The sequence below is a fragment of the Lissotriton helveticus genome, chromosome 11, assembly GCF_964261635.1.
Source record: "Lissotriton helveticus chromosome 11, aLisHel1.1, whole genome shotgun sequence".
NCBI classification, from domain to species: Eukaryota; Metazoa; Chordata; class Amphibia; order Caudata; family Salamandridae; genus Lissotriton; species Lissotriton helveticus.
In genome coordinates this window covers 577477546-577505278 of record NC_136072.1, presented here as the reverse complement: position 1 = coordinate 577505278, position 27733 = coordinate 577477546, and the positions used below count along the sequence as shown (strand labels likewise).

General features: G+C 44.0%; 1 protein-coding gene across 1 annotated transcript in view; it reads left to right on the top strand.

The window, feature by feature from the left end:
• Positions 1–27733, top strand: part of GFRA2 (GDNF family receptor alpha 2) — a 391204-nt gene that overhangs the window by 351877 nt on the left and 11594 nt on the right. The window contains exon 7 of the mRNA XM_078666349.1: positions 1474–1649. Within this exon, the coding sequence (XP_078522475.1) occupies positions 1474–1649 (176 nt within the window). The remainder of the gene's footprint in view (positions 1–1473; positions 1650–27733) is intronic.

Sequence of the window (27733 nt, the reverse complement as noted above, 5' to 3'; positions counted from 1 at the left end):
GGTCGAAAAGCCATGTTTTGAGGCGTTTCCTGAAAGTTGGGAGGTCCTGGGTCTGGCGTAGCTGGAGTGGTAGAGAGTTCCAGGTTTTGGTGGCGAGGTGTGAGAAGGATCTTCCTCCGGCGGTGGTGCGGCGGATGCGGCGGATGGTGGCGAGAGCATGGTTGGCGGAGCGGAGATGGCGTGTGGGTGCGTGGAAGGAAAGTCTGTCGTTGAGGTAGGCTGGACCGGTGTTGTAGAGAGGATGTGATGTGTAAATGAAGAAAGATGCAAGGGTGTACCGGCTGTGAGATGGAGTGGTTGGCAACTGAGAGAGTTGAGGGAGTACTAATCAAGGGATGTGAGAGAGCAACATCTGGCAAATTTGAAAGGATAACACTTGGTAGATGTTAGTCGGAAACATTCAGAGAGATGTGATGGGGACACAGGCAGAGAGGGAGTACAAGATGAGAGATGTGATGGAACAAGATTAGAAATATGTAGGGCACAGGATGAGAGATGTGAATGGATACAAACGCAGAGATTTAACAGTATAATTCTGAGATGTGAGGGAACAAGGGGGAGACGTGTGAGACACAAGCTGAGAGGTGTGAAAGGGGCAGGGTGCGAGATATGTCTAAGGACACCTCCAGTGTTAGGAGACATATCCCGCCACATCCTGTAAGAGCTGAGTAGACACATGATGTGTAGACAGCATTTACTACAGGATTTATGAAGAGTTCTGCTATGAGTGGTGATCAAGCAGTCCCATGAACTGTTAGGGGTCGTATGCAGTGAGACCTAAAAGGAGAATAAAATGAGAGGAATTAGGGTGTTTTGCACTGTAAAGCAAATGGAGACAAGCTAGAGAAACTGAAGAGGAACTGGCCTATCAGAAGACTCCATCATGTTCCCACCTGCTCCTGGAGCCGTCCACTGTGGGTTTAGTTGGCTCTCCAATGATAAGTCCCTTTGATAGGGTAAACCTTCACCTAATCCTTCACGTCCAACATCATCACTGCGGCCTTTTGTAATGAAGGAGTCTCCCCACCAAAAATTATTCACAATTCAAATATTATCAGGTGAGTAGCTCATCTCCAATCCAAGGAAGTGGGGAAATTCTGGATCGGGATAGACCCTCCCCTATGACAAAGATCATTCTTTATCACTATAGAAGCCCCCTCTGAAGAGGAGATTCTCTGTATGAGAATAGAATCCCTCCCTCTACAGGAAGGAGGGCTAGGCTGTGCTCCTTTATGTGGACAGAATTTATATCAAACTATCCCATTCATAAAGGGTTAAACTCTATTTCAGGTTTTAACTCCTCTCCTCCCTCTCCCAACCCCCTCAAAAAGAGACACTATATCAGAATAAACCTTTACAACTAAAAGGGGCAGTCTCTGATGTATCTAAAAATGAAAATAATTATCTCTACCAACACCATCTATATTTCAATTTCCTTCTCTCCCCCCCTCATTTGATGTTTCATTTTTGTAGGAAATTCCATTCAGGCCTTTGGAAATGGTACAGATGTCAACCTGGCACCGAAACACCCATCCCCGGTGGCAACTGCGCCCCCCAAAACAGAAGAAAGCCCAGCGCTGCCTCCTGACTTGAATGACAGCAACACCATATACGACAACAGTCTCATCACTACATGTGCATCTATACAGGTAAGGAATACACCGGGTCCTGTCTGCATGCCCTGTGAACCAGACAAGAAACCTTCCAATGCAGATAAGGGTCATCTCTGACTTCAGCTCTGTGCACATATAAGAAACAAGCAAAAACCCTATCTGTTTTTATCGAAGAATTACCCCAGGACTCCCTCTTTTTATGTTGGGACTTGGTGTCTGTGAACTTTGTCTATTTGTAACTAAGGCCACACACAACATGACCCTGTCTGTGTGCAGGAAAGCACCAACTTCGGGTTCTGTCTGTATGTTGGTTTGGGCCACTTGAGAATCATGTCTTTGTGCAGGTAAGGACAATCTGAATGACTTGTCTGTTTGTAGGGAAGGACAATCTAACTGCCCTGTCTGTGTGAAGGTAGGGACGTAATGTCCTCTGTCTCCCTGGCGGGCAAACTAAAGACCCCCATACAATAAATCAGACATTAAGTCTTTGTAGAAGCATAAAGTGCAAGTAGGAACCGAAACGCCACATTTCAGGCTAGGATGCTGCCTGCACAACCTTGCTGTTTGTCATTGTGTTTGTTCTGTTGCATGTTATCTAGTCTAAGTAGCTGGCCTCTGGCACATAATTACAAATACAACTTCAGTTTAAGATGTGGTGCTTAATTTAAAGACAGCACCTACCACAGGCAGAGGTAAACATGTACCCGCTTTAGAAGTTATTTGCTAAGGCTTTGGTTTCGCGCGAGCGCCTGCACAACCCCTGGTACATCTAGCCTTTGTCTACAACACAGTAAACTGTCTGGCTGATACGACTCGTGTTCACCACAATGGTCCACAATCAGCGCAAAGGGGCCTAGATTAACATAGGCGATCTCGGAGACACCTCTCTCTTTGGCACATATAGAATGAAAATGAATGCTGTGACAGAGAATCCACCGCAAAGAACTGACAACAAGTCAGCACAGCAAATGGTTTAATTACTGTTGAAGTCAATGGGAAAAGGAGTTATAAAGGAAAAGGTTTGCTTAGGACAAGGGTGGGTGTTAGGGTAAATATATGATTTAGTTTAGTATTAGGATTTTTCTAAGTTAATGTTTAGGTTAAATAGTATTCTAAGGATACATTCTAGGTTCTGAAAGAAGGCAAAGTAAGGATTTAAACAGAGTTATGAACAGGTCTATGTTTACGGTTGGTGTGTAAGGATGCTGACAAGGACAGGGTTAAGGTTTTTGTCAGGAGCAGGTTGGGGGATCCAACAGACGACCAGTAGGGAAAATTAAATAAATAATTAATGTTCCATCGTCGTCTGTTGAAATACCCCCCCCTCTGCACCACAGCTCTTGCCTGCACGGGCCGTGGCTGTCAATGAGTAAAATTAAGAACCAGGGATCGGTTAGCTGCCACAGCCCCTATGATAGTGCACTGAGAAATTATCATTTTCTTTTGTTAGGATATGTTTTCAGTGCTAATGGATCTTCAAACATGAAAACAATACTTCCATTCTGTTTGCCAGTAAGCAGACTGCTTATACACCAATCTGTAGTGCAGTACGTTAGCAGCCCCTCACCCATACACAGAGGGCATAGGTCTTTGAAAGTGACATCTTGGGACTGGGAAGTTTCAGTGGCGTAACAAAGGCCCCGCAGACCCCGCAGTGCAGGTGGGCCGAGCTCCAGGGGGCCCCCTCAGAAAAGTAGGCTGGCCTGAGAACTTCCGAGTATGTCCAGAGGGGGGCCCTCCATGTACTTTGCAGGAGGGGCCACTCGAGCTTCGTTACGCCACTGGGAAGTTTCTATGCATAGCTTTCCTTTTCAAATGTGCTAGTCTCCTGAGCGCATAGAGACTTCTCTAGTATCTGGTGGGGTTTAGAGACTTTCTTCCACAGCTCTGGTACAAGCCTAGAGTAGAGAAGTAAACCAAACAGATCCATGATGATAAAGGTCAAAGTAGCATGCTCTGGGCTCAACATGCTCAAAAATGGAATCTGATTAGTGGAGATTTCAAACCCTTTAGGGGCAAAGTGTACCAAGTGTTTCCACACATATCTACCTCTTTGTGACATCTAAACCTAGACCTAGAGACTGTCAGTGTTGGTTCTGCTATTGTCACCAGTGATTTCCAACCTACGATAGATTAGAACACTTAGAATGCTGAGCGCTCCTTTGAAGACAATGGAGTGCTCTGGGCTTCTAATGGCAAGTAAAAGCCGGAGCATCAACATTCCAATGTTTGTTCACAGCAACAGCTGTGAACATAGGCCTCATGGAGCACGAGGAGATTTCAACCCCCTCAGGCTCCATGAGGCCTTTGTTTTACAAATTAGAACATTCTTCTCTCTAGGGTCGGAATGTTGTAATAGCCTTAGAGCCCTCCGTAGCGGGCCCTATCGGCCATTAAAGGCAGTTCCCTTGTTAAAGGCCCTCGCCTTCGGTTTGGGCCTTTAACACTGGAGCGCGCCTTTAATGGCCGGTAGAGCCCCCTACGGCGGCCACTAACGGCTATATTATTTGGTTATTTCTAAGAAAGTACCATGTCTCAACTGGTGAACCACTATCAGTAGAGTCTAAGGATTTTTGTTCCTGGAGGGTTTCTCCACCCTCTTGAGGCTCCCTTCTGAATGGCTGGTTAGGGATCAATAGTTTGTCACCAGACAAAAACTTTCCTTTTGGGTTAGTCGGCACATTAAGCTCCCAGTGTTCAATCCAGGAGGACTCTATATTAAGAAATAACAAATAGAGCTTTGCTGCTTGTTGCCTCTACCCATAAGAACCCGTGTTTACGTGGCAATTATTCTTTAAACCAAATGACTGACAGACATTTGGAGACTTGATTAAAACAGTGACTTTAATAAAACAACAAAAAAACTAATTTTTTAAAGGTACTTTAGAAACTTTCAAACATAATTACCAATTGCATACTTGTGTGTTGAAAAAAAACCAAGAAATACATAGTTTTGTGTCGGTCTACATATGGCATTATCAACAACACACTTTTCAAATTTACTTATTCAGAGATGTATAACTACAGGATTAACATCACAATAGTCCCAAAGAAAATCCATTTAAGAGGCCAGTTATGAGTTGGGTGGAACGGTATCCCCGGGGTAGTATACCCCGGCATGATTATGACTTGCACTGCGTGTGAGTCCACAGGTGATCATAGCAATCGGGTCCCATATGTAGTGTACATTGTAAAAACAAAGTAGGATTCACCGTGAGAGTACAGCCCTCCAAAATCAAATCAAATCTGATAATCAAACAAGACATTTTAAATGAAAACATTGGTTTTAAACCACAAATAACCAAAACAAGCTAGAAAGGGTAATAAAAATAAAGAACAAGTAAGTTAATTAATAACAATCAGTAATTAAGATGAACATTTTACTTCATTTACAGGCTTTGTACTCATCACCTTTTTAACTTTAACCAAAAAAATGAATGTGTGTTCTTGAAAATAGCTTTATATAAGACCTATACATGGAAGCCTATAATCCTTCTATAGAAAACTAAAATAAAGAAATCTCTGATTTTCTTATTACAATATGGCTGTGACATCACTGGTCACCTATAATAGGAAAATTATGTAGTTCTGAAACAGCATAAATTGTTACAGTGAGTTGTGAGGTTGCAACGCCTTCTGCCAGTGCCAGCAGAGAGTGTAAAGAGCACTTCAAAAGCAGAATTACATCTGCTTTCAACAAAGAAAGTAAGCATTAACTTTTCAGCTCTTCTGAACCGTTTTCCAGAAATAAACTACATAAATAAACAGCAGTTAGCAGAAAGGAGCCATTGATGGCAGCATGTTTATGTGTTATGGCTATTTTAGTATTATAATTATTCTGAAGTATAATTAAACTGCTCAAATATTTGTAAAACATTATACTAGTTGCATATCCATGTGTGTAATTTGTCACTGCAATTATTTTCGTATTTGCAACTTTACTTATCCATATGAAAGAGGAAGAGGCCACAACAATGATATATTTCTGGGAAAGGTGATGGTGTGATCATGTATTATAAGGAATAAAATATACCCACATGTACAGTGAAATGATGCACCGAGTCACCTTGTAGATACATGAGCTTGTAAAGGTATTTGGCCTTCAGTCTCGTTCTTCTATATGGTTACATAACTCCTTGGTGACTTGCAATAAATATCTTGATAATGTAAGGCAGAGCGTAATTTATTCCATATATAATTCTGCATGTGTTCTGCAAGTCATATAAATGGGCGTTTGTGTATGTATAGCATTTGATTTTGCCAAATTCAGCTGACTCAACTTCATTTAATTTTAAAATAAGTACACAAGCTTTGTCAAGTATAATATTGTTGAACTTTGAAAATAAACATTGGCAAAGCCAACAGGTCTTGTCTTATGGGCCTATTTGTTTTACCAATTGGATTTAATTAATGCTGTACAGCATCCCCAATGCTGTGCAGCATGGCTAAAGAGTAAAAACAAAAGGTGCTATAGCACATCCACTGGGCTCATTTTGTAGGCATGTGCAACATACATGCATGTGCCTACAAAATGTTGATGGTTTTTTCCTTCTTGTTTACGTATCTGACTTGGATCGCGGAGTACATTTAGTTTTAAAACAGTGCAAAAGCATTATTTTCTTTTTTTGAGACGCTGGTAGGGGGAAGCAACACAGAGGACGCAGGTTGAGAATAAAGCAATGAAGGAGGAGAAGCAACTCAGGGACAGAAGCAACAGAGAGGGAGGCGGAAGAAGCAACATGGAAGGCACGGATCGAGGGAGAAGTACAGAGGGGGGAAACTGGAGGAACTTAGAGCAAGGGGGAGAGAAGCACACAGGCTTGAGAGAGAGAAAGAGGAAAATTGAGCTGTTTGGGGGAACACCTGGCAAAAAAGCAACCCTAGGAGAGACAGACATGGCTGAGCACTTTACAGAGAATGAAGGGAAGAAGCATATAGGCAAGAAAGAGCCACACAGAGCACAGCAGAAGAGAGAAGAGCGGTACACAAGGGAGACTGCTGGAAAACACATACACTCTCATGGACTGCTTAAACTAAAAGAAAAAAGTAGGGTTTCAAAAGAGAGCAGTGCAGGGAAACAAGTAATTTGTGCATGCTCCAGGTGAGAGACAAACACAAGGTCTGGAAGTAAAGCCCAAAAAAACTGATGACTAGAAAGCAAGCAAGCAAGCAAATGAGAGTGACAGTCAAGCCAACCAGTGGTAAAAACAGGAAGAGCTTTAAGCCCACTGTAACATGACAAAAGGTCTTTTAACCAAAGGACAGCTTGCACCGTCTGGTAAGTGAGACTTAATGAAAGATGGTATTGCTTGGGCAGTCATTAGCAGTCAGAGGTAGTCATTCTTGCTACCTCTCGGGTGCAATGGCCTGTACGTGTGGCCACCCCGACCCTTTCACTTCTCCAAAACACCCAGCCTTTACCTCAATTTGCTGCCCCTCCTTAGCCGAAACATCTGTTGAGCAAGATGTGTCCTCCTTCATAGGCCTGGTATTCTGCATTATGAAATAGTCCCCATAGCTGGGATGGGTGGGCTGGAAAAAATACTGGGGGAATAGCTCGTGAAATGTCAGGATACTTCTTCCACCCTTGCAAATGTCAATGTTTCCCGAATTTACGGGGGGATGTTTTAACTCCCAGCACCAAGTGTAAATCCACGTGCCAGACGGCAATATCGCAACAGTAAGAAGCCAGCCAGGTAATGTCAACAAATTGCAGCATTTTTAGGAGAGCTAAGGAAAGTTATGAAAGTGAGCGTTTGTGTTTTAGACAAATAACCCTGATTGAGGGAATATTATGGGCCTCATTTATGAGACTCCTTGTGCCTCCAGAAGGTTACTTTTTGTGACATTCTGTGGCACAGAAGCCTGCGTGATATTTATCAGGCAGCACTGAGCCACTTTCTTTGGCTTAATACGGCCTGATAAATATCAGTCCCTTTAACACAGTGTTCTGCGTTAAAGGGGCGTTCAACAGGTGTTGCTGGGGGCGTTCCCAGCAACATCCATGGATGCCCCCAGTAACACCCATGGCCTTTTGACACTGCCCCAGATTTATGAGAAATCATAAATCTGAGGCAGTGCCAAAAGCTTACGCTTCCCCAGGGGAGATGTAAATGAAGGCAGAACGAGGATAAATATCTTTATTTCTCCTTGGTTTTCCTTTTTCTATGTGTGCTGCACAGAAAAAGCCTCTTGTGATTATTTTTGTACAGAAAGGTTTCCCTTCCTGTACAAAAATAATCATCCCCACAACGCAGGCACACTTGCACCATGGTGCAAAGGTGCCTGCATTGGCGCACGGCAGCCCATTGTGCGCTGGTACAGGGGAAAAGGACAGCAATGTGCCACATCTTATAGATACAGCGCATTCCCGCCCTTTTTTTATGCAGTAGGGAAGCGCAACAGGAAGGACTGCTGCGCTGCCCTACAGAAAAATCTCATAAATGAGACCCTATCTCTTTACTTTCGGTGCTCATTCATAGGTTCGGGCTACTGATAGCCTTAGTTTTCTGGCAAGTCTGTCTTCAGTATATGTATTTAGCATTTTTTCTTAAAATAATTTATGTATATGTGTCTTGGCTGCAGGATATGTTTTCGAAAGCAATGATATTTTAAAAGAGTGACGCACTGCTTTCAAGCCCTAACAGAGTGACACACTAAGGAAAAATAACAAGCACTGGCAATGTGTGTATGCCTAGCGCATCCAAACACAAACATGTCGAAGGGCAGAGTTGTGATTTGTCGTGTTTGTATGAATTAACACTTTAAAGCTGCAAATATGTGTTAATACACAAAGCCAACTCAAAGCAATTGCTGGAAAAAGCAAACAGACACATATCCTGTTCTTGCCTACCATCGTTGACACCATAATTGGATAAACTTTAAAAAAAGGTTCCGTAAACATACGAGGCTCTGAGCTATTTCTCGAGCTTAAGATGACGTCAGAAAAACCATCTGAATTAAATAAGCATTTTCTGGTTTACAAGACAGCAGATGAAAGATACACACTCTAGAATAATGTATAATGCCCATCCAATGCTGGCATACTTGTACTAGGGTGACCAACCATCTGTAAATTTCACGTACAGTCCGTAATTTCGGCCGTCTGTCCGTTGTCCGTGAAGGATTTTTTAACGGACGCCATTTGTCCGTAATTTTAACCGGGCACAGCTTCCACCCACTTCCATTCTTGACTCCGATGCTGTACCAAAGCTCAGATACCCAGCAGCATTGGAGAGGCACAGCGGGATGGCAACCCTCACGCCTCCAGCCCTTGATGACCTGTTAAGAGGTGCTTGAAGGTGACTGAGAGGGAGGGGCTGCAGCTTCAGGAGCAGGGGGCATCTATTCAGATGCAAGCAGCCCTGAATGCGTCATGTCTCTGCAATTTAGAGGGGCTTCACACATTCCCCTGCCCAGGGCCCCAAACATCCTAGAATCTGCCCTGATTACCCCAAGGCAGCACGTGGTTTAAATTGTAAGCAAACCTCGGTTCTTCAAACATGCAGTCTATAATGTAATAAAATATAGAAATGGCACAATCGCACCCACACTGATGAACAAAGTATGGAGGACAATCAGTTAAATCAGTTCTCTTGGAGTATCTCCTTTACGTACTGTACATCAGTGTGTGGGGGGGGGGGCAAAACTAACATTTTGGACAGAGAGCCTGTCTTCTCGTTGTCTAGTCCAGGAGGGGGTGAGGAGCCCTACCCCACCCTGGAAGAGACCAAGATGATACTAGAATACTGCATGCCCACCCCTGTGCCCACCCTGGTGGATCCTGTTCCCCCCCTGTGATGGCTCCTGCCCCCGCCCCAGTGATGGCTCCTATCCCCCCATCCCGTGAGGGCTCCTGCCCCCCCCCCCCCAGTGATGGCTCCTGAGCCCCCCCTCCTGTGATGGCTCCTGTCCCCCCCATCTGTGATGGCTCCTGTCCCCCCATGTGCTGGCTCCTGTCCCACCACCCCCTTCCTGTGATGGCTCCTGTCCCCCATGTGCTGGCTCCTGTCCCCCCTGCTGTCCCCCCACCTGTGATGGCTCCTGTCCCCCCTGTGGTGGATCCTGTCTCCGCCCTGAATGGCTTCTGTCCCAGTCCTGGAATGGCTCCTGCAGCGAGGGTGAAGTTCTTGATGGGCCTCTTCTCAAAAAGGCTCAGCTCAAAATTAATATAAAAAGGTGGGCGAGTGAGCAAGTGAAGGGATGGCTGGATGGCTGGCTGGATGAATTAGTGAAAGGGTGAATGGATGAATGAAAGATTGAATAGATGGATAATGAGAGAGGATGGATGGATTGATGAGTGAGTGGAAGGATGGAAGAGAGAAAAGGCAAATAGCTGGATGTATGGGTGGAAGGGTAGCTGGATGGGTAAAAGGGTGGATGGACGAGTGAAAAGATGGGTGGATGGATGAGTGAAATGATGATGGATTGATGAATTGATAAGTGCAAGGGATAGAAAGGATGGATGAGTGATAGGGTCAATGGATGGATGCATCAGTGGGTGAGTAGATGGATGGGTGGGTGGGTGGATGGATGGAAGGTAGGATTGCTAAGTGAAAGGGTCGATGGAGAGAGAAAGGGAGGATGGATGGATGACTGAAAGGGAGGATGGGTGGATGGATGAGTGACTGGGTGGATGGATGAGTAAGTGAAAGGATGGCTGGATGGGTGAAAGAGTAAAAGGTTGGATGGATGAGAATGGATGGATGGGAAGAAGAGTGGATGGATGCGTGTACAGATGGATAGGGTGAAAGGGTGGATGGATGGATAATGGATGGATGAGTGAAAGGATGAATGAAGGGATGGATGAGTGAAATGATAGATGGAAGGATACATGATGGATAGGTTTGCAAATGGTTGAATATGTTTGGATATGGCTTGGCTTAGTTATATACTATTGCGCGACCTCTGGTGTGTCTGTAAAATGTATCCAATTGTCTGGAAGTTTTGTCCTGAATTTTGACCCTTTGTCCTGAATTTTTACACTCACCGTCCTGAATTTGCACCAATGCCAGTTGGTCACCCGAACTTGTACATGCATCTTTTCTGAACACGTAACCCTCCTGTCCACAAAAAAATGACTCACTTAAATGCTCACTATTTGATGTACAAAGCAGCCGTACCACCCTTCTCATCCGAGGCAGACTTCAAGACACACCAATCTAAGACTCTCACACACATACATTTACCCACATGCTCCCTCGGACAGCCTCTAGAACACAGGCATCTGTTCACGTATAGAAATACACCCACTCGCAGAGCACACTTAAGTTCACCCGTGACTGTTAAGACGTACAGTGACGCAGCCAGACATGGCCTCTCTGCAATGGTGTAACCCCCTGGGTATCATCCTGTTCGAGTAAAGACGATGCTGAGAGAAAAACTGCAAAGTATACTGGGAAGAGAGGAAAGAAATACTATGAATAAAATATACAAATGCGTCACACTGTGGTCTGGGGACGGAGCGGGCGGTCTCAAGGCATCCGACGCAACCCAGGCTTGGCCTTTCCTAAAATCTCCACGGCCTACATCAGATATGTCTCCACCTTTACGATTGCAAGTTGGCACGAGCACAGAAATAAAGAGCTGGAAAACTGCGGGGAGAGAAGCAAATTCGTACTTTTTAAATGTATTATTTCAATTTCTCATTCAACGGTATCTTAGCCCCAGAGAGAACGTTCAAGCAGAATCTGCTTGTTTATTAAAAATGCGTTTCATATGTGCTGTAACCCTGTCTGTCAGAGTGGGGGAGCGTTGGACATCTCTACTTCAATACATCTATGAGATCGAAGAATTTAAATACAGCACGTTGCATGCTGGGTGGTTTTATTGCACAGCATTATTTGCTTTTTTTTTTAAAATGTATTGTTCATCTTGAGAAGAGAATTTTCAAATATCATAGCAAATGATATATCATGGCAAAATATCTGAAAAAATAAAATCTAAGACAAAAAATTCCAAGAAATTTATAGCTGGCTATCACTGATAAAAAAACTAGGGTCAGGTACATAAAAGTAGGGCATGAAACATCTCATGAAAACGCTGTGGCCAAACCAAAAAAAAAAGGAAGGGAAAAAGAAGAGAAGAAGAAAGAAAAAAAAGAAAAGCCCATTCAATCATTCAATTGTTCAGCCATCGTATAAATGGTGCCCATATTTTCAATCCCCTCTCGCACCTCCTCCTACCCCCTCTTTGAAACACAGCATATTCCAGATTATGAAGAGCTAAAATCCTTGCTCTCCAGTTAATAAGGGTAGGGGGATAGGGATAATCCATTCAGAGGTTATACTCAGACGGAATACAGACATAGCAATACAAAGGAAAGCAGATTCATGAGCTGGTCTAGTAAGCAAACAATCACTTTCACACCCAGTTATTACCATCTCAGGAGATAGGTCCACAGAGATCTTAAGAGCACCATTAATGAATTGGTGAACGTCTTGAAGAAATGAAGCCAGTTTAGGGGATGAAAAAAACATGTGTACATCATTGGCTGCTACTTGGCCACATCTTGGACATCCCTGGCCGCTGGCCAACAGCATTATTCGCAGTACTGTAAATGGGGAAAAATAAGTGCAGGTACTCATTAAAATAGGTATGGCAAGTGGGTGGGGCTTTGGCCGGGGCTAAGGGCAAAATATCATAATACATAGAGACTTCTGTACCAGTTGCAGCACATATTAAAACACATGAGAAATGTTTTTATGTAAAAAAAAACACAGATTAGCTCATAACACAAAATGAAAGTCATGATGGCACTTTCACCTGAATGGTCGCTGCGCACCTGATTGACAGTGCGGGGTCTCTCTAGAGACCCTGTCCTGTTAATCACAGCGTGACAGAAGCCCTCTAATCCCACTGAAGTTTGGGGACATTCAAATGTGCGCTTCTGAAATCTTCACCAGCAACTCTGGAAAAGAATACTTCAGCCAAGTTAATTACAAGCTCCTCGGAAGCAGAGCGGCCTCTGCCCTGGAGCAGAAACCTAACCTGAGCCAGCCGTTTCGTGGATCAGGCTACCGGTACTCTCCCTGGCTACAGAGAAGTGTCGGTACTGACGACAAAAACAATCGGAAGTGCTGGTACTCAGTACCGGTGAGTACCGGCCCATTTAACCCCTTCCGTGCTCCCGTGGGCCAACGGCCGACGGGAGCACTCCCTCCCTGGTGCTGCAAACGACCGCTGGCCATCGCAGCCCCGCCCACCCATTAGAACGCCCACACTGCGGCGGAATTGCCACCGCGGTTAAGGCGTTAAAAGACTGATCATTTGGTATAAAATCGATATTGCATAGGAATTCATAAAATATGGAAAATAATTCACTGGTCAAGTATGACATATCGAAAGTGGTTTTTTATGTGTCCCTTTTAAATATGGGTTTTATAATTAGAATGATTGTGTCAACCCGTTCAGAATAGGTTTACCTCACCCATTGTTTAATCAGAATTCCAGTATATTGTTATACAATATTTACATAGCGCTAACCACCCATATGTGGAGTGTTCGTCTACAAGGGAAGCAAGTGTGTGTTTGTCTTTTTTTTAAATCCTATCGTAGAAGTGCTGTCATCTCGTTCGTGATGACCACTGAGGTGTGGTTATTGTGTTATGGGACGCTGCACATAGCAGTGTGCTGGATGAAAAAGTGTGGGAGAGAAGCAGCTCAGCAGGTCCTATTGATTCCTTTCTCATCATCATAGTCAAATTAGCAAGTTACTACGCAGGGATTTCCATTCTGAGATGTTTTGTTTAAAGTGCACAGTTCTGAGCAGCCATAGGTTGGAGGAAGATATTCTAGTGAAAACTGCTGGAATGGACTTCGGGAATATCATCCAGTATCTGATTGTCATTGTGAGATGTCAAGAAGTGGTCTTAGTATGTACCTCGATTAGCAAGCGGCATAAGGCAGACCTCATCAGTTACTCCATTCCTGTTCAGTAATGATGGGCTTTTTATTACTGTGCACTGGGACAGTACTGGATGTTGGGAATGACCCGTTGCAGCTTTTCCTTATGAGTGTGAGAATGTCAAGCAGTATAAAGAAATTATTATGCAGTCTATATGAATTACAATCGACTGCCCGATAACAGTGTTATAGGATTCATTTTAATGTGGTTCTGGTGGATTATATATTTGATCATATTGCAATTGCATTTGTATGGGGCATATTACCCCTGATGAGACTTGGAAGTGCTTTACACCATGCAGCACAATGCTCTAGATCCCAATGTTAGTGTTTTTGTCTGTGGTTATTGTTGGTTATTGGGATTAGTCTTGTGTTCTTAAAATAACATTCCATGCATTGAATCCCTTTTCCATGTGGCAGATTAAATTAATTAACTTAATATGTGTTAGGTGTGATGTCTAGTGGGAGGGTGTCTGAATTCATCCAGATGGTTGGAAGTATTAATAGATGCGATGCAGGAAATTGAGTATTGTTATGTTTCAGAAGCATGACTTTTAAAGAAGAGGTTGTGATCTTTGAGATGAGGTGTCGGCAATTTGCAGAAATACAATGTTAGGGATTAAGGCAAGCAAGCATGTGACTTAGAGTAGATAGTGCAGAGAGAGAGATGGCACACTGAAGTATACAAAAAGTGATGGATGGAAGCTTGAACTAATCTCAGTCACTGGTAATTACTCAGGCTGCATCCCAGTCCATCGTTATTTTGCATACCATGCTCCCTCAGTGTAGATTCTGCAATATGCAAATCAGTCTTGACCCTGCTCTATCGGGAACAGTCCAACCCGAGTTGCCAGGCCAGGTCCTCTCTGACCTGGAACACAAGCAATCTAGGGCTGGCTTTGCCCTGCTTAGGGCTCATCAACCAGATAGAGCTTGATTCCAGTGATAAAGTGTGATGGAGGTGCTAGTCCAGCAGACATTTCAAGAATTGACAGGAACACTTGTCACAGCGGTTCCTTCCAATGCATTGTAACTTTGCCAGACGACTCCATCAAACATGACGGAGCTATAGGTGAAAAATACAATTTTTTTTATTTTGAAAAAGAAAATTCCAAACTGGATTTGCTTTTTGAAAATTAAAAAAAAGCAATGCCCCCCACACCATGGGAGTTTTAGCCCATGGTGAGTGGGACGTTGAACACTTTTCAGTGCCTCTTGCCACCAGGTTTTTCCTGGCAGTGACAGGCATTGACAACGTGCTATATGTCTGCTCATATAAATCAGGCAGGCAGACATATAGCCAAACCTATGAAGGTGTTTTCTCTGTCGGGCTTTTTGGGGAGTTTGACCACGGTGAAGAAAGAGTAGTGTCTGCTGTTGTCAAACTATGGCCCGCCCAAATTTAAATCAGGCAGGTGGAACATAGTCTTGGTGTGGAGGGAACTTTGTCGCAGTTGCAATGGAATTCCCTCTCCCCTAAAATATAAATCAGGCCAAGAGAATCCATCGCAAAAAATGAACATTAAAAAAATGTCATGTGCTTCTTAGGTGCATGCTCAGTGGACCCTCAGTCCCCTTGCACCACTTCATGCACATCCACAAACATAATGAGAGAGGAAAAACAAAACAACAAAAAAAGAAGCAAAATATCAGAGAACTGCTGCTACATGATGCCTAGGTGGGTTGGCCCGAGGTCAACCCATTTCTTCAAATATCTTCGAGGCCTATGTAACAGGCAGTGGAGCTAACAAAACGAACTAAAGGCTTTTAATCCCACTTTCCCAGTAGTGTCAGGTCTAGGGAACTACACACAAGCCCTACAATTTATACAAGGGCAAGTTGATTAAATTTCTTCAGTTCACAGTCAGGTTTAAGTGTTTAGGAGGAGGAATTCGACCTCATAGCCTTCCTCCATTCCCAAAGGTTGGAGGACAATTTGTATTAAATTCAGGAGGTTGTGAAATTGTAATTTGTTTTAGGGTAATTATGCTACCTTTTGACACAATTACGTGAAATGGAATTCCATCATTTTGCAAAATTGTTTAGTACAAAAACGATCCTCACATGAATTTTGCACAAACAAATGGTGCAAAAAACTAAAAGCACCACATACCACAAACCTTGTGTTCTGTTGCTTCCTTGCGTTCACAGTGTATTTTTACCATGAATGGCTCCCTCACAGTACATTTGTGCAGAGAATACTATGTAATTACGCAAAGTGGTATAATGAATGAGAAAATTTGACGTAACAAGCGTAACATAAAATTCCTAAAATGATGCGAACTACACTGGCATAATTTAAATTTCGCCCAGTTATAATTTGTATGTGCACCGGCATAGTGATTAGTTTTGCCAGTGCCAATCTAGCCCTTCTCCTAAAGTTTCAAAGTGCCAAATGATTTGAGGGTTAAAAAAAAGCAGGTGGTATCTTTTTACCCCTTCCTTTGCTTAACGTGTGGATTGACCACCTCATTCCCCATGCACTGCCTTGCTCAGTTACTTCTCCTGGCATGAATAAGGGCGAAGGCTGATCTATCTACTAGTCCAACCTCACTGTGAAAGTGCAGGGATCATTTAGTCCACCATGAGAGGAGGGACGTTTTCTCTCCCGACCTATCAGCTTTCACCAATCAACATTCTTGGCCCATCAAAGCTGTATGAAGCCTGTGGTGAGGCTCAGATCACAACTCAGTGCTGGGAGAGCAGGGAGCTGTTGACACCTATCCCTGTGTGTGATTCACATTTATGGGGGCTGAGAGAGCTCTGAGCACCTGACAGCTCTCCCAGCGCTCATTACACAATTGTGAACTGAGTGCATTCACAATTGTGGACTGACCCCTGGTAGAGATGCCAGCTGCTTCGCTCTAGTATTTTCTTTTAACTCTCTACACTCTTAAGCGAGTTGGTGAGCAGGAGGCCAGGTCTAGTGGCTCAGTAGATTAATGCATCTATTGCAGGGGCCTGTGGGTGACCTCCTGGTCATAGGTTCAAATCCTGGTGTGTCCACACAGCCTTTCATCCATCTGAGGTCGAGTACCATTGAGTTGAGTTACAATTAACATCTGTTATCCAGTGCCAAGATGCCAACGAGATGAATGTACACTTTACAAATACACGTTATGTCATGCCACCGCCCTTGGGCAAGGTGGAGTAGCTGGTAAAGTAATATTGCTATCCTTGGGGAAGTTGGGGACATGAATACATCCCACCATAGTCAAGACAGGGCCCTAGCAGCTGCCATTCCTTTCAATTTTGCTAAACACACACTCTTGCACATGGACAAGGTGAGGGAATGGGAGAAGACACTATCCCTGTCTCTGGACAAGGCATGAGCAGTCAACAAATACATCCCTATTTTTGTCTCACCCTATTGTATTTTTAAACAATCCATATGTTTGCGAATATTAGGACAGATTAAAAATAATATCCTTCCCGAAGGCCTGAATAAAGGCAGAGGAAAGACGCAGTCCATCGCCATTGATCAATACAGGGGCCATAAATCATCACATTTGAATCTGTAACTGTCAATTCTATAAAAAATATCACAAGCACAGAAACAAGGGCAGAGACTGAGGGACAGAAACAGAGAGAAAGCGGCAGAGGGACAATCAGAGTACAAAGTGACATAGGCAACGGGACAGAGGCATAAGGACAATCAATAAAGAAGAGACAGGGAGAAGGTGAGAGGGACAGGAACACAGAGGGAGGGATGGGGGTAGTTAACAGAGAGACAAGGAGCGAAGGAAAGGACAGACTCAAAGGGGCAGAGAAAGAGTGACCGTGACATAACCAGATGGACAGGGACAGAGGCAGAGAGACAGCAACAGAGGAACAGAGGGATCTTATGGTACAGGGACAGACAGAAAAACAGTGAAGGAAAAAACAGAGGAACAGAAGGGTATTCACACAGACAGGAATACACAGAGGCAAAGTGGCATAATGTCTTCACAGATATGACTTAGTGGAAGGGAGAAGTTTGCACGAGTTCTTCACACTGAGGATTGTCAAGAAAGGAGACAGAAGGTATACTCTCTGACGATTACCAAGTGGAGGGAACGAGTCAGAGGTTCTCATCACGAGTGTATGATGCATTAGCGGGTCTTCACCCTCCTACCCCGACACAGGATACAGGATTTAGGCCTCACGTCTGCTGCCAGTTTCCTATCCCAGATTAACTCAGTGGCACATATCAGTGCTCTATTTTCCAGGTTTTCACTGTTTTGCTTTAAAACATGTATGTTTGCCCTGTCTAGCCAGGAAGAGCAGAACCTCTTAAGGTGTATCATAAACCTCAATATAACATGAAAAGAAATGTCTCAATTGACCTTTTCTGTAACTTTTCAAGCAACTCTTAGCAAATGCTTGTGAATTTTCTAGCGTTTAACCCTTCGCATGCTGGTGACGAACCCCAGCCGTCACGCTCCACGGTGCTCGTGTGCTGATGACGGCTGGGGTTCGTCACGGCCCCGCCCTGTTCATTTGTTTACCGCACAGCGGCGGAAACGGGCCAACAGCGAAGGGGTTAAATCAGCTTCCTGCAGGTTGTGCGAGCTCAAATTTGATTGTGAGGTAGAGCATTTAGGGGCATATTATCAAGACAGGCGATAAAATTATCGCAGTTTTAGCGGCAGAAAACTGCCGCTAAAATGGCGATAATGGACTTGATATGCTCTATGGAATTCCAATTGAAGCCCATATTAAACGTGAAGGACAGCTAACATGGGCTTCAATTGGAATTCCATTGAGCATATTATCAAGCCCATTATTGCCGTTTTAGCTGCAGTTTTCTGCCGCTAAAACGGCGATAATATCGCCTGTCTTGATAATATGCCCCTTACTGCGAGCTTGTCTTGATGCAAAGTCGGATTCAACCCCTACTTACTTGTCAAAGAAATTAAAATTAAATTAGACCAATATGCAGATTGGATAAATAGCTAAGCCTAAGTGAAACTTGCTGCAAACCAAGAAGAGATGTTTTGAATTTAGCAATGTGGGAAATCCATCTCATGGTAGTGGGAAGGAAAGACACTGGAAATAACCTTTACTTAATTAAATCAAGCTGGCAACATATATAGGGTGTATGAAGCAATGAGGATATCATTTATCAGATGTTTATCGACAATATATTTAGAACCTGGAGCGGTACATGTAGCAGCATGGTGAAGATCTGGAGCAGATTTGATACTGCCTTATTCGATCAAGCAAGAATAGAAGTGCTTGGAAGCTATACATTTCTATAGTATAAAGGAACAGTCAAATAAATTCAAAATGTAAACATTTGAAAAATTCAGACCTAAATGGCCTTCCTGGAAAAACATGAAAGATTTTTGAGTGCTGAATTTTAGAACCACTCAGTATAGTCTGTCCAGAAGTTCTAGATTTAGGGGAGAGGCAATGACTATCGTATGATGCTGCTGTTGAGGTTTTTGACGAACCTGGTAATGACCACATTACAAACAGATTACCTTTTGATTATAACTGATTCCCCCACATCTTGACTGCAAGCTCCCTTTCACAGTTCAATAATTTTTGGGCAAAAATTAATTATTCAGAGACTCCAGTAATGTCAAGGAATTTGTAACAGGTAAACCAGGAACAGTCACAGTATGCAACCAGGAACACTGAACATTAAGGTGCAGTTTTTCCAAAAGAAGTGGACCCTACCTATCACTTTCAGCAAATGGTCAGAAGTAAAACAATTACTTGCCAAAACAAGAATGCACCATTGGCTGTTACTGGTCGGACTAAATACATGAAAGGGGTTATAATACCGAAGTTTCTGTTCCTGTATTATCCTATTTTGTTGTATATTCCTCCAACGTTAAAACAAATAGATGTGTTTATTTATTTAAAATAATTTTATATAGCACTGGCTAGACCCAAAGGTATCAGAGCGCTTTACATGAGAATCAACAATGTAACAGAACAAGTCCAACAAATTACACAATACATCAAAAAATAAGCAATACAATTAGGAGGGGAGAGAAAGGAGAGAGAGAAGTAGTGGAGGGGGCAGGGGAGGTGAGAAATGGAGGATAAGGGAAGAGACAATAAGGAGAGACGAAAAGAAGTCTGTCTAAAGACCGACTGGGTAGGTGACGACCAAGGAGGGAATCCACGGCCCATCTCCTCTATAGCTAATCCAGGTAGCTCCATCGGGCGTCAGACAAAATAGTTCAGTCTCAATAAATTGAGAGAGGAGAGAAGGAGAGACATAAAATAGGGGGAGGATGCGGGAGGAGAGGACAGGAAAGACGAAGGGAAGTGCAACAATGTGGTTCAACAATATAACAGAAAAAGATCGATAATTACACATTACATCAGGCAATCAGCACTACATTAGGAGAGGAGAGAAAGAAGAGAGAAAAGTAGTGGGGGTAGAGGAGGTGAGAAAGTGAGGATAAGGGAAGAGACAAGTTTAGAGACGAAAGGAAGTCTGTCTAATGACCGACTGGGTAGGTGATGACCAAGGAGGGAATCCATGGCCCATCTCCCCTATAGCTAAACCAGGTAGCTCCATCGGGCATCAGACAAAATAGTTCGGTCTCAAGTGTCGAGGGAAGAGGTTCACTGAGAAACAGGGTGGGGACAAGGGGAAGGGGCAGGTGATGGCAGAGGACAGAAGCTGGAAAGAGTAGGAGCGGAGAGGGGAGAGGGTTGGGGAAGATAAGGTCCAGAGAGCCGCGGGAGCGATTGCCTGAATAAAGAATAGTTTCTTTAATTTGGTGCAACACAGTTCCTCAAGGCTCTAGAAGAAAAATTACTCTTAAAATGGAGGAAGCGGACTTATGTCGACCAGATTTTAAGTGTTACTTTGGCACAGCAAGCGTTCATTATGTCACATTTGTCCTAGTCCCAAAGAGATGGCAATTACTTTAAGTCAGGGTAATAGCTGCCTTAATATCCGAGGCCTAACATAGGTCTACTTAACCAAATTCAATTCATCTAATTTATTTTAAGTAGATATCACTGAAGCAACTTCATTTCCAGTCAGTGTCAGGTGTGCGTGAGCTAGCAGTCAATAAGTACCCAGAGTCTGTGGCTTCTGTATGTGAGTGATATTGTTGTGATTACTTTCACTCGCGGGCTTCTTTCCCACCCCTGGACTTGCTATCCCTTGTGTACTGATTTTCCCTTCCCCACCTGCTTCAGTTGCTTCATCCACCCACTCCTCCATTGCCCCCAATCTCTGCAACAGGGTATTTTTTTTAAAAAGAAAAATGTTTCATTTGTTATTTATTTTTTGGGGAGGATCAGGCACCAAATTGCGCTGCCTTAAAACGCTCTTTTACTCTATTTTAATTTATTTTTATGAATATACTGATTCATTTGTTTAGAAAATAAAACTGAAGTAATTTCATTGCTAGTCAGCATTTGATATATCAGAGCTGGCAGCCAATCAGAACCCAGGGACTTCTGCTTCTGTATGTGGGTTAGATAAATACACTGGGACGGCTCCTCCATTTGAGCGGTGGAGCGTCACCCCGCAAACCCCAGAGATAAAAAATAAAATGCTAATAAAGTTTATTTATTACCATTTTAGATTTCAGCAACCCCTCCTGAACTAAGTGGCAGGACGGGGCGGGCCAGTGCTGCAGAGTGGCAGCAGGGAGCTGTGCGCTTTAAAATGTGCATGTCTGTTAGGCTGGCTGTTAGATTTGGGGGTCTCTAGTTGGCACAGGTAGGTACTTGTGACAAATAAGGACCTTTGTCTCTAGTCAGGATAAGGGGATTACACTCCTAAAATAACCCCTGCTCACCCCCTTGGTAGCTTGGCACGAGCAGACAGGCTTATCTCAGAGGCAGTGTGTTAAGCATTTGTGACCACATACAGTAACCCAGTGACAACACTACAGATGGGCACCACACAAGGTTTTATATAAAAAATAAGTATACTTTATATAGAGTTACCACAAGACCATAAACGACAAAAATACACAATACTGTTACTTTAAGATGGTAGATTTAGCTTAGTTCAGTTCAGTTCTTAAGATGCAACACTTTGCATCAATGTACCTTAGGTTGACTTGCGCTTCCACGACAAGCAATGTCGCAGCGAGGGAAATGCAGCAAACTTCAGGTGCAAAGAAATAAAGATGTGAAGATCTTTCGGATGCGGCACGCTTCTTCGGGTATGCGAGAAGTTCTCGGTTCGATGCGTGGACTGCAGCGATGAAACCCTTATTCCGCGATGTGACGGCTGCAGCTCCACTTGTGACACTCTTCTCCCACGATGGATGAAGCTTCCGCACGTTGCGACAACTACAGCGGTGACATCCACGATGCGACGGCAGCAGCACCGACAGCAGCGCGCTTCTCGGGAATGCAAGGCACTTTTCTTCAATGCGGTGCAGTGCGACAGTTCCAGCGGCGACAACCTCCTTCGGAGTTGCACCGGCAGGCACAGCGACGGCGACACGCTCCGACCTCATTGTGAGACTTTTCTCTCGATGCGGTGCAATGCGACAGCTACAGTGGCGACGCCCTCCTTCAGAGTTGCGACGGCAGCAGCAACGACGGCGACACGTTTCCTCTTCGTTGCGGCACGCTTCTCTCGATGCGGTGCAGTGTGACAGTTCCAGCAGCGACACCCTCCTTCGGAGTTGCGAGGGCAGGCACAGCGACGGCGAAACGCTTCTTTTTCGAAGAGTCGCCCTTCCAGCTCCTTGCCACACGCAGTCCCTCAGAAGGCCCAAAACATCAGCAGGCACTTCCAAAGAACTCTGGGACGCTGGGGGTGAAGTCTGTTGTCCATGAGACTTCAGCAGGAGACAAGCTCTTTTCCAAGCCCTTGAAAATCCTTCACAAGTTGAAAGCAAAGTACACAAAGTTCTTTTCTCCTTCCTTTGGCAGTAAGGCAACCACTGCAGGCCAATCCCCCAAGCAGCACTTCAGCTTGGGAATAGTCTCTCCTCAGTTTCTTCAGGTTCCCCTCCTCAGTAAAGGTTTCTTCTTGAAGTCCAAAAGTGATCTAATTTCATGGGATCAGGGTCCCAATATTTATACCCCCAAATTATGATCTCTGAGGGGAGAGGGGCCTTTGCCCAGTCCAAACTGAAGCACTCTGTTTATCAGACTTCTCCTTTCCTTTCACAGTGCAGGGCAGGCACATCAGACGCCCCACAGGAGGTGGAGCCAGCATTGTGGAAGGCAAGTACAGTCCTGGAGCACTTTGGTTACAGGACTCCTTCTCTAATTTCAGTGTACAGGGCAGAGACATCAGCTGCTCCGCAGGAGGTGGAGCCAGCATTGTGGAAGGCAGGCACAACCCTATTCAAGGTTCAGGTGCAACTCCTCCCTCCCATCTAGATGCAGATCTCTCTATTCACCACTGGGCTGACTCATCGTGTCTCTTGGAATCCCCCAGCCCTGTCACTCACAAAACCAGACAAAGGAATACACAACCTAGCAGAGGCAGGTTTGAAAGGTTAGACAAGCAAATACCTATTTTCAAAAAGTGGTATTTGCAAACTCAGAATGTTAATACCAACTTCACTAAAAGATGTATTTTATCATTCTGAGTTCAGGCAAACTAAACTCGAATTTCTATCATGTTCTCTGAGTCAGTTAGGATTATAAAATGTAATAAATCTAACAACCCATTCTGGCCTATGGAGAACAGGTAGCCTTGCAGTAGTGAAAAAAGAAAATGGCTGTAATTCACTATTAGGACATGTCACACACACCAGGGCTTGTCCTACCTTATACTTACAATGCACCCTGCCCATAGTCCTACCATAGAGGTGACTGATATTAAGAAAAGGGACGGTTTAAGGACTCGCAAGTGGGTGCACTTACCCAGTAAGCATGACAGTACCGGACTGCACGCAGGCTCTACAATGGCAGACTTTAGACACATTTTACAAGGCTGCTTCTGTGGGTGGTACAACCAGTGCTGCAGGCCCACCAGCAGCATTTGGATTTACACTCCCTGGGCACACTGAGTGCACTAGACTAGGGTCTGACAAGTAAACCAAATAGCCAAAAATGGAACCACTGGTTAATACATCAATTTACAATAGGGAGCACTTGCACTGTGGCACTGGATAGCAGTGGCACAGTGCCTAAAGCATCTAACTAACGGCAAAAGTACACGAGGCAACAGCAAAAATGGAAAGGTGACCCACGCCAATGGTGCCAGGTCTAACACTGGCCAACTTGAACTGGCCAGCCATACATGAGCAGTTTAACGTTCTCTAACCTAGCTGTCTTAAACAGCTGGGGAGAAAGGGTAGGTCTCTAGTGCTCTTAGGAGCGCTGGGAGAGCCTGCTCTTTCCAATCCTATGGCTGCTTTCATGCTGTGAGAGCAGCACCAGGATTGGGTAGTGCAGTTTCTTGCATATGAAGCTTCCTGGAAGACACCCAAGGGAGGAGGACGTCGTGCTGATGAGGTAAGTACATTTGTCTTCTTTTTTGTGCCCCATGACCCTCGGTACAAGCCAGCTGCCACTGTGAATACATGATCTAACTACCGAGAGGAAGTGAGCAGAAAATGAAACATTGCACAATGAGCTTCTTCTGCACATTCATAGTAACAGACATAACCTTTAAATTATTACTTTTCATTCTATTGAAAGGAAGCTAGCAAACTGCTATTGAACAAGTACACATAAAGAGACTGTAATTTGCATCTATACTAAAAGGATTTTCTGAAAGAGAACAAACACATACACATGCTTAGCTTCTGCACAGCAATTTAAGGGAATGATTTGACATTTTATGTAAAGCAGCATTACAATGTTGTGTTCAGCTAATGAATAACATACAAAGGACCAGATTTGCAAAAAACACAAGCAACACAACACAGCCCCAAAAGAGGCTGCGCTGCATTGCGAGACAGAGAGGGAGCCGAAGAGAGCCCTGTTTGGTAGCCACGCTCTTTATAAATCTTTTAAATAAATAAATATCTATATAGATATGGCGTACTCCTCCCCTCTCCCTAGCACCGGCACTAATTTCAACTGCTGTGCGCAAGGCACACACTTTAGAGCCAAACGGTCAGGGTGCATGCTTGAGCCTAGCATAGATTTTTTACAGCAAGAGTACCCTTCCTGTACAAAATACTATGCCTTGACAAGTTCGAAGACTTTTTCCACTTTGGAATTGTTCTACACAGTGCAGCATGTATGTAAAGTAGGAAAAGAAAGGAGAAATGAAGACATTTCTCCTCTTAAGCCCTCCTTTCATTTGGAGTTAACTTTTGGTGTTAAACCCTGTCTACAATTGTTTGTAGATAGGGTTTTGCGTCCAAAGGCACAAGTGGTTGCATAGGAATGGCCATGTACCACTCATGTAACACCTTCTTGGCATAAAGTAACTTAAGGTAATGCTTTCTGCTGCTTTGTGTTACTTGTAGGTTAACTTTCCAACGCAAAAAATGTTTTGCGCTGGAAAGTAAATTGGTAAAAAAACATTTTGGGACAGATTTTCAAAGAAGTCATGCAATGCTGCACAGCAGCCAAAAATTCTGCACTGCATTGCATGACAAGGAGGAAGCAGGAGAGTGTCATATCTACAGAGATATGGCTCTCTCCTCCCTTCTCCCTAATGCCGGCACTGATTTCAGCTGCCATGCGCCATGCACACACCTTAGGGCTATAGCGCTAAGGTACGTGCCTGAGTCTAGCATAGTTTTTGTACTGGAAACATCAGGCAGGCAGGCCTATTACAATGCAGGCAGTACAACGTAGTGTCTTTACAACGCACTCAGTACCACAACTGCGATGTTACCACGAGTTCCATTACAACGCAAGCTGTTACAATGACTTGCTTTAGGGAATGCGGTGTTGGACTGGTGTTGGATTTCTAGTCCAACACTTTCCTTACTGATACACCGACTGGAGTTAGAATAGTAATTTGGACTATTCCAAGGTCCAGTGCTTCCCTAAAGCAAGTCGTTGTAATGATTTGTGTTGTAATAGAACTTGTGGTAACAACACAGTCGTGGTATTGACTTCATTGTTAAGCCCCGCATTGTGTTAGCATGCGTGGTAATAGATGCTATTTGTTTTGTAGAGGAAGGGTATACTTCCTGTAAAAAATACGGTGCCGAGGCAAGTTAAAACACTTTTCCCACTTTGTATGTGTACTGCACAGTGCAGCAAGAATACAAAGTAGGAAAGGAAAGGAGAAATTAAAACATTTCTCCTAATTCCTCCTTTCAGATGGCATTAACTTTTGGCGCTAAACCCTGTCTTCAATTGTTTGTAGCTAGGGTTTTGCATCAAAGACATGGGTGATTGCATTGTAACACCCATGTACCACCCGTGTAACACCCCTTTGGCACTAAGTAACGCAAAGCAATGCTTCGACTTGTATGGTACTTTCCAACGCAAAACAAGTTTTGCGCTGGAAATAAAATTGGTAAAAACATTTTGCGCTGGTTAGTGCCACTTTTGTGAAGATACCCCAGCACAAAATGTTTGAAAATTGCCCCCTTTGTGCTGATTAGCGTCGCATTTGTGACACCTAGAGAAAAATGTTTGAAAATCTACCCCAGAGAGTCTGGACCAGAAACCTTGAAATGTTACAGATTAAAGAAACACTGGGCCCGATGTAGGTAATCCCAGATTACCTATTCTTAAATACCGAATCATACCGATTCGGTATTTAAGAACAGGCAAATGGGATGTAGGTAATTTTACCGAAAAAATTACCGAATCGGTAAGTTGCGGTAATTACCAAATCGGTAAATACAGATTCGGTAATTGCCATTCATTCCTATGGGCCTGGAGGCCCATAGGAATGAATGCCAATTACCGAATCGGTATTTACCGATTCGGTACAAGGGGGAAACATTGAAGGGTGGCAGGGTGTCACTTTGACACCCTGTTGCACCCCTCAATTGTGTATGGGTGCACATGTTGCAGACATACATGCCCTAAGGGCATGTATGTCTGCAACATGGCAGTGTTGGAAAAAAAAATGCTTTTTCCAAGGTTTTCATTATTTACCACCAACTTGTAGTTGGTGGTAAATAACGAATCCTAAAAGGGGAAATGAGGTGCTCCCTACATAGCAAAATCGGTAATTTACCCATTCGGTATTTTAAGGAATTGGTAATTTACAGATTCCTTAAAATACCGATTCGGTAAATTACCGAATCAGTAAAATGCCCACCTACATCTCATTTTCCAAATACCGGTCGGAACACATCTGGCCCACTGCTTCCTTAACAGAACACAAACTATAACATTCCAGACAACCCGGTTGGGCTTCTTTGTGATAATTTTACAATCAAGGAAAAGCACTCAGCAACACAGTGAGAGAGAAAGGCTTTGTTCATGTAAAATAAACATGTATTATTATTCTGCACACAGTTGCAAATCCAATCTAACTGGACCATATTAAAATGAGGCATTATTTCGAATGTGTAAATACCCTCTTACATTAGTAGTCCCTCAGAGGGTCACTTTGCCTCCATCTGCCCCTATTGTAGTTTGCAGAGCAGCCAGCACTATGGGGAAGCCCCATGATTGCAGAGGCTAGCTCCTGTGGATAGCTGGCAGGGGGATCCATCGTCTATCTCCTTGCTCGGTTTTTGCAGGGGTGTACCAGCTGTGCCTTTTCCTAGATTGTTGCTGCCTGACGCATGGCTTTGATGGCTTTGGCACTCACCCCAATCATATACCAGTAATCAGAGGCATCCCACATACCGGGCATCTCGCAGACCGGGCTCATGTTGTCCCTCGGGTCGGTCAGACTTATCTCTGGCACAGCAGCAGAATAACCGAGTCACAACGCTTCACCGGCCCCTTCCTCGTGGGAGCCGCTCTCTCCCTCGTGTTTGTTCAGAGTCAGACACCTCGTGCGTTCCTTATCGGAACTGGCGGTCCATGGGAAAATGTGCAGTCAAGTGTGGAGGGGGAGAGGCTGGAGAGAGGAGAGAGGCGACGAGAGATGTGCTAGACTTCAGGAGTAAGCAGCAAAAGAAAGGAATGCGCGGGAAAGGCAGAAAAGAGAGACAATCAAGATAGAGAATGGGAGGCTGAACGAAGAGAGAACGAGAGACAAAGAAAGTGTGTTTGTGAGTTTTATGAGACCGGGAGAGAAAGAGGTGAGAGGAGAGAGGGTGCAGGGCAGGAAAGACTGAGATAGAAGACAGACTTAAGGAGCCAAATAGATGAGGGAAGGAATCAGAAAGAGTGAAATAGACGAGGTTAAAGTGAGACTGAGAAATGGAGATGGAACAGAGAGAACAGAGAGGGGAAGGGCT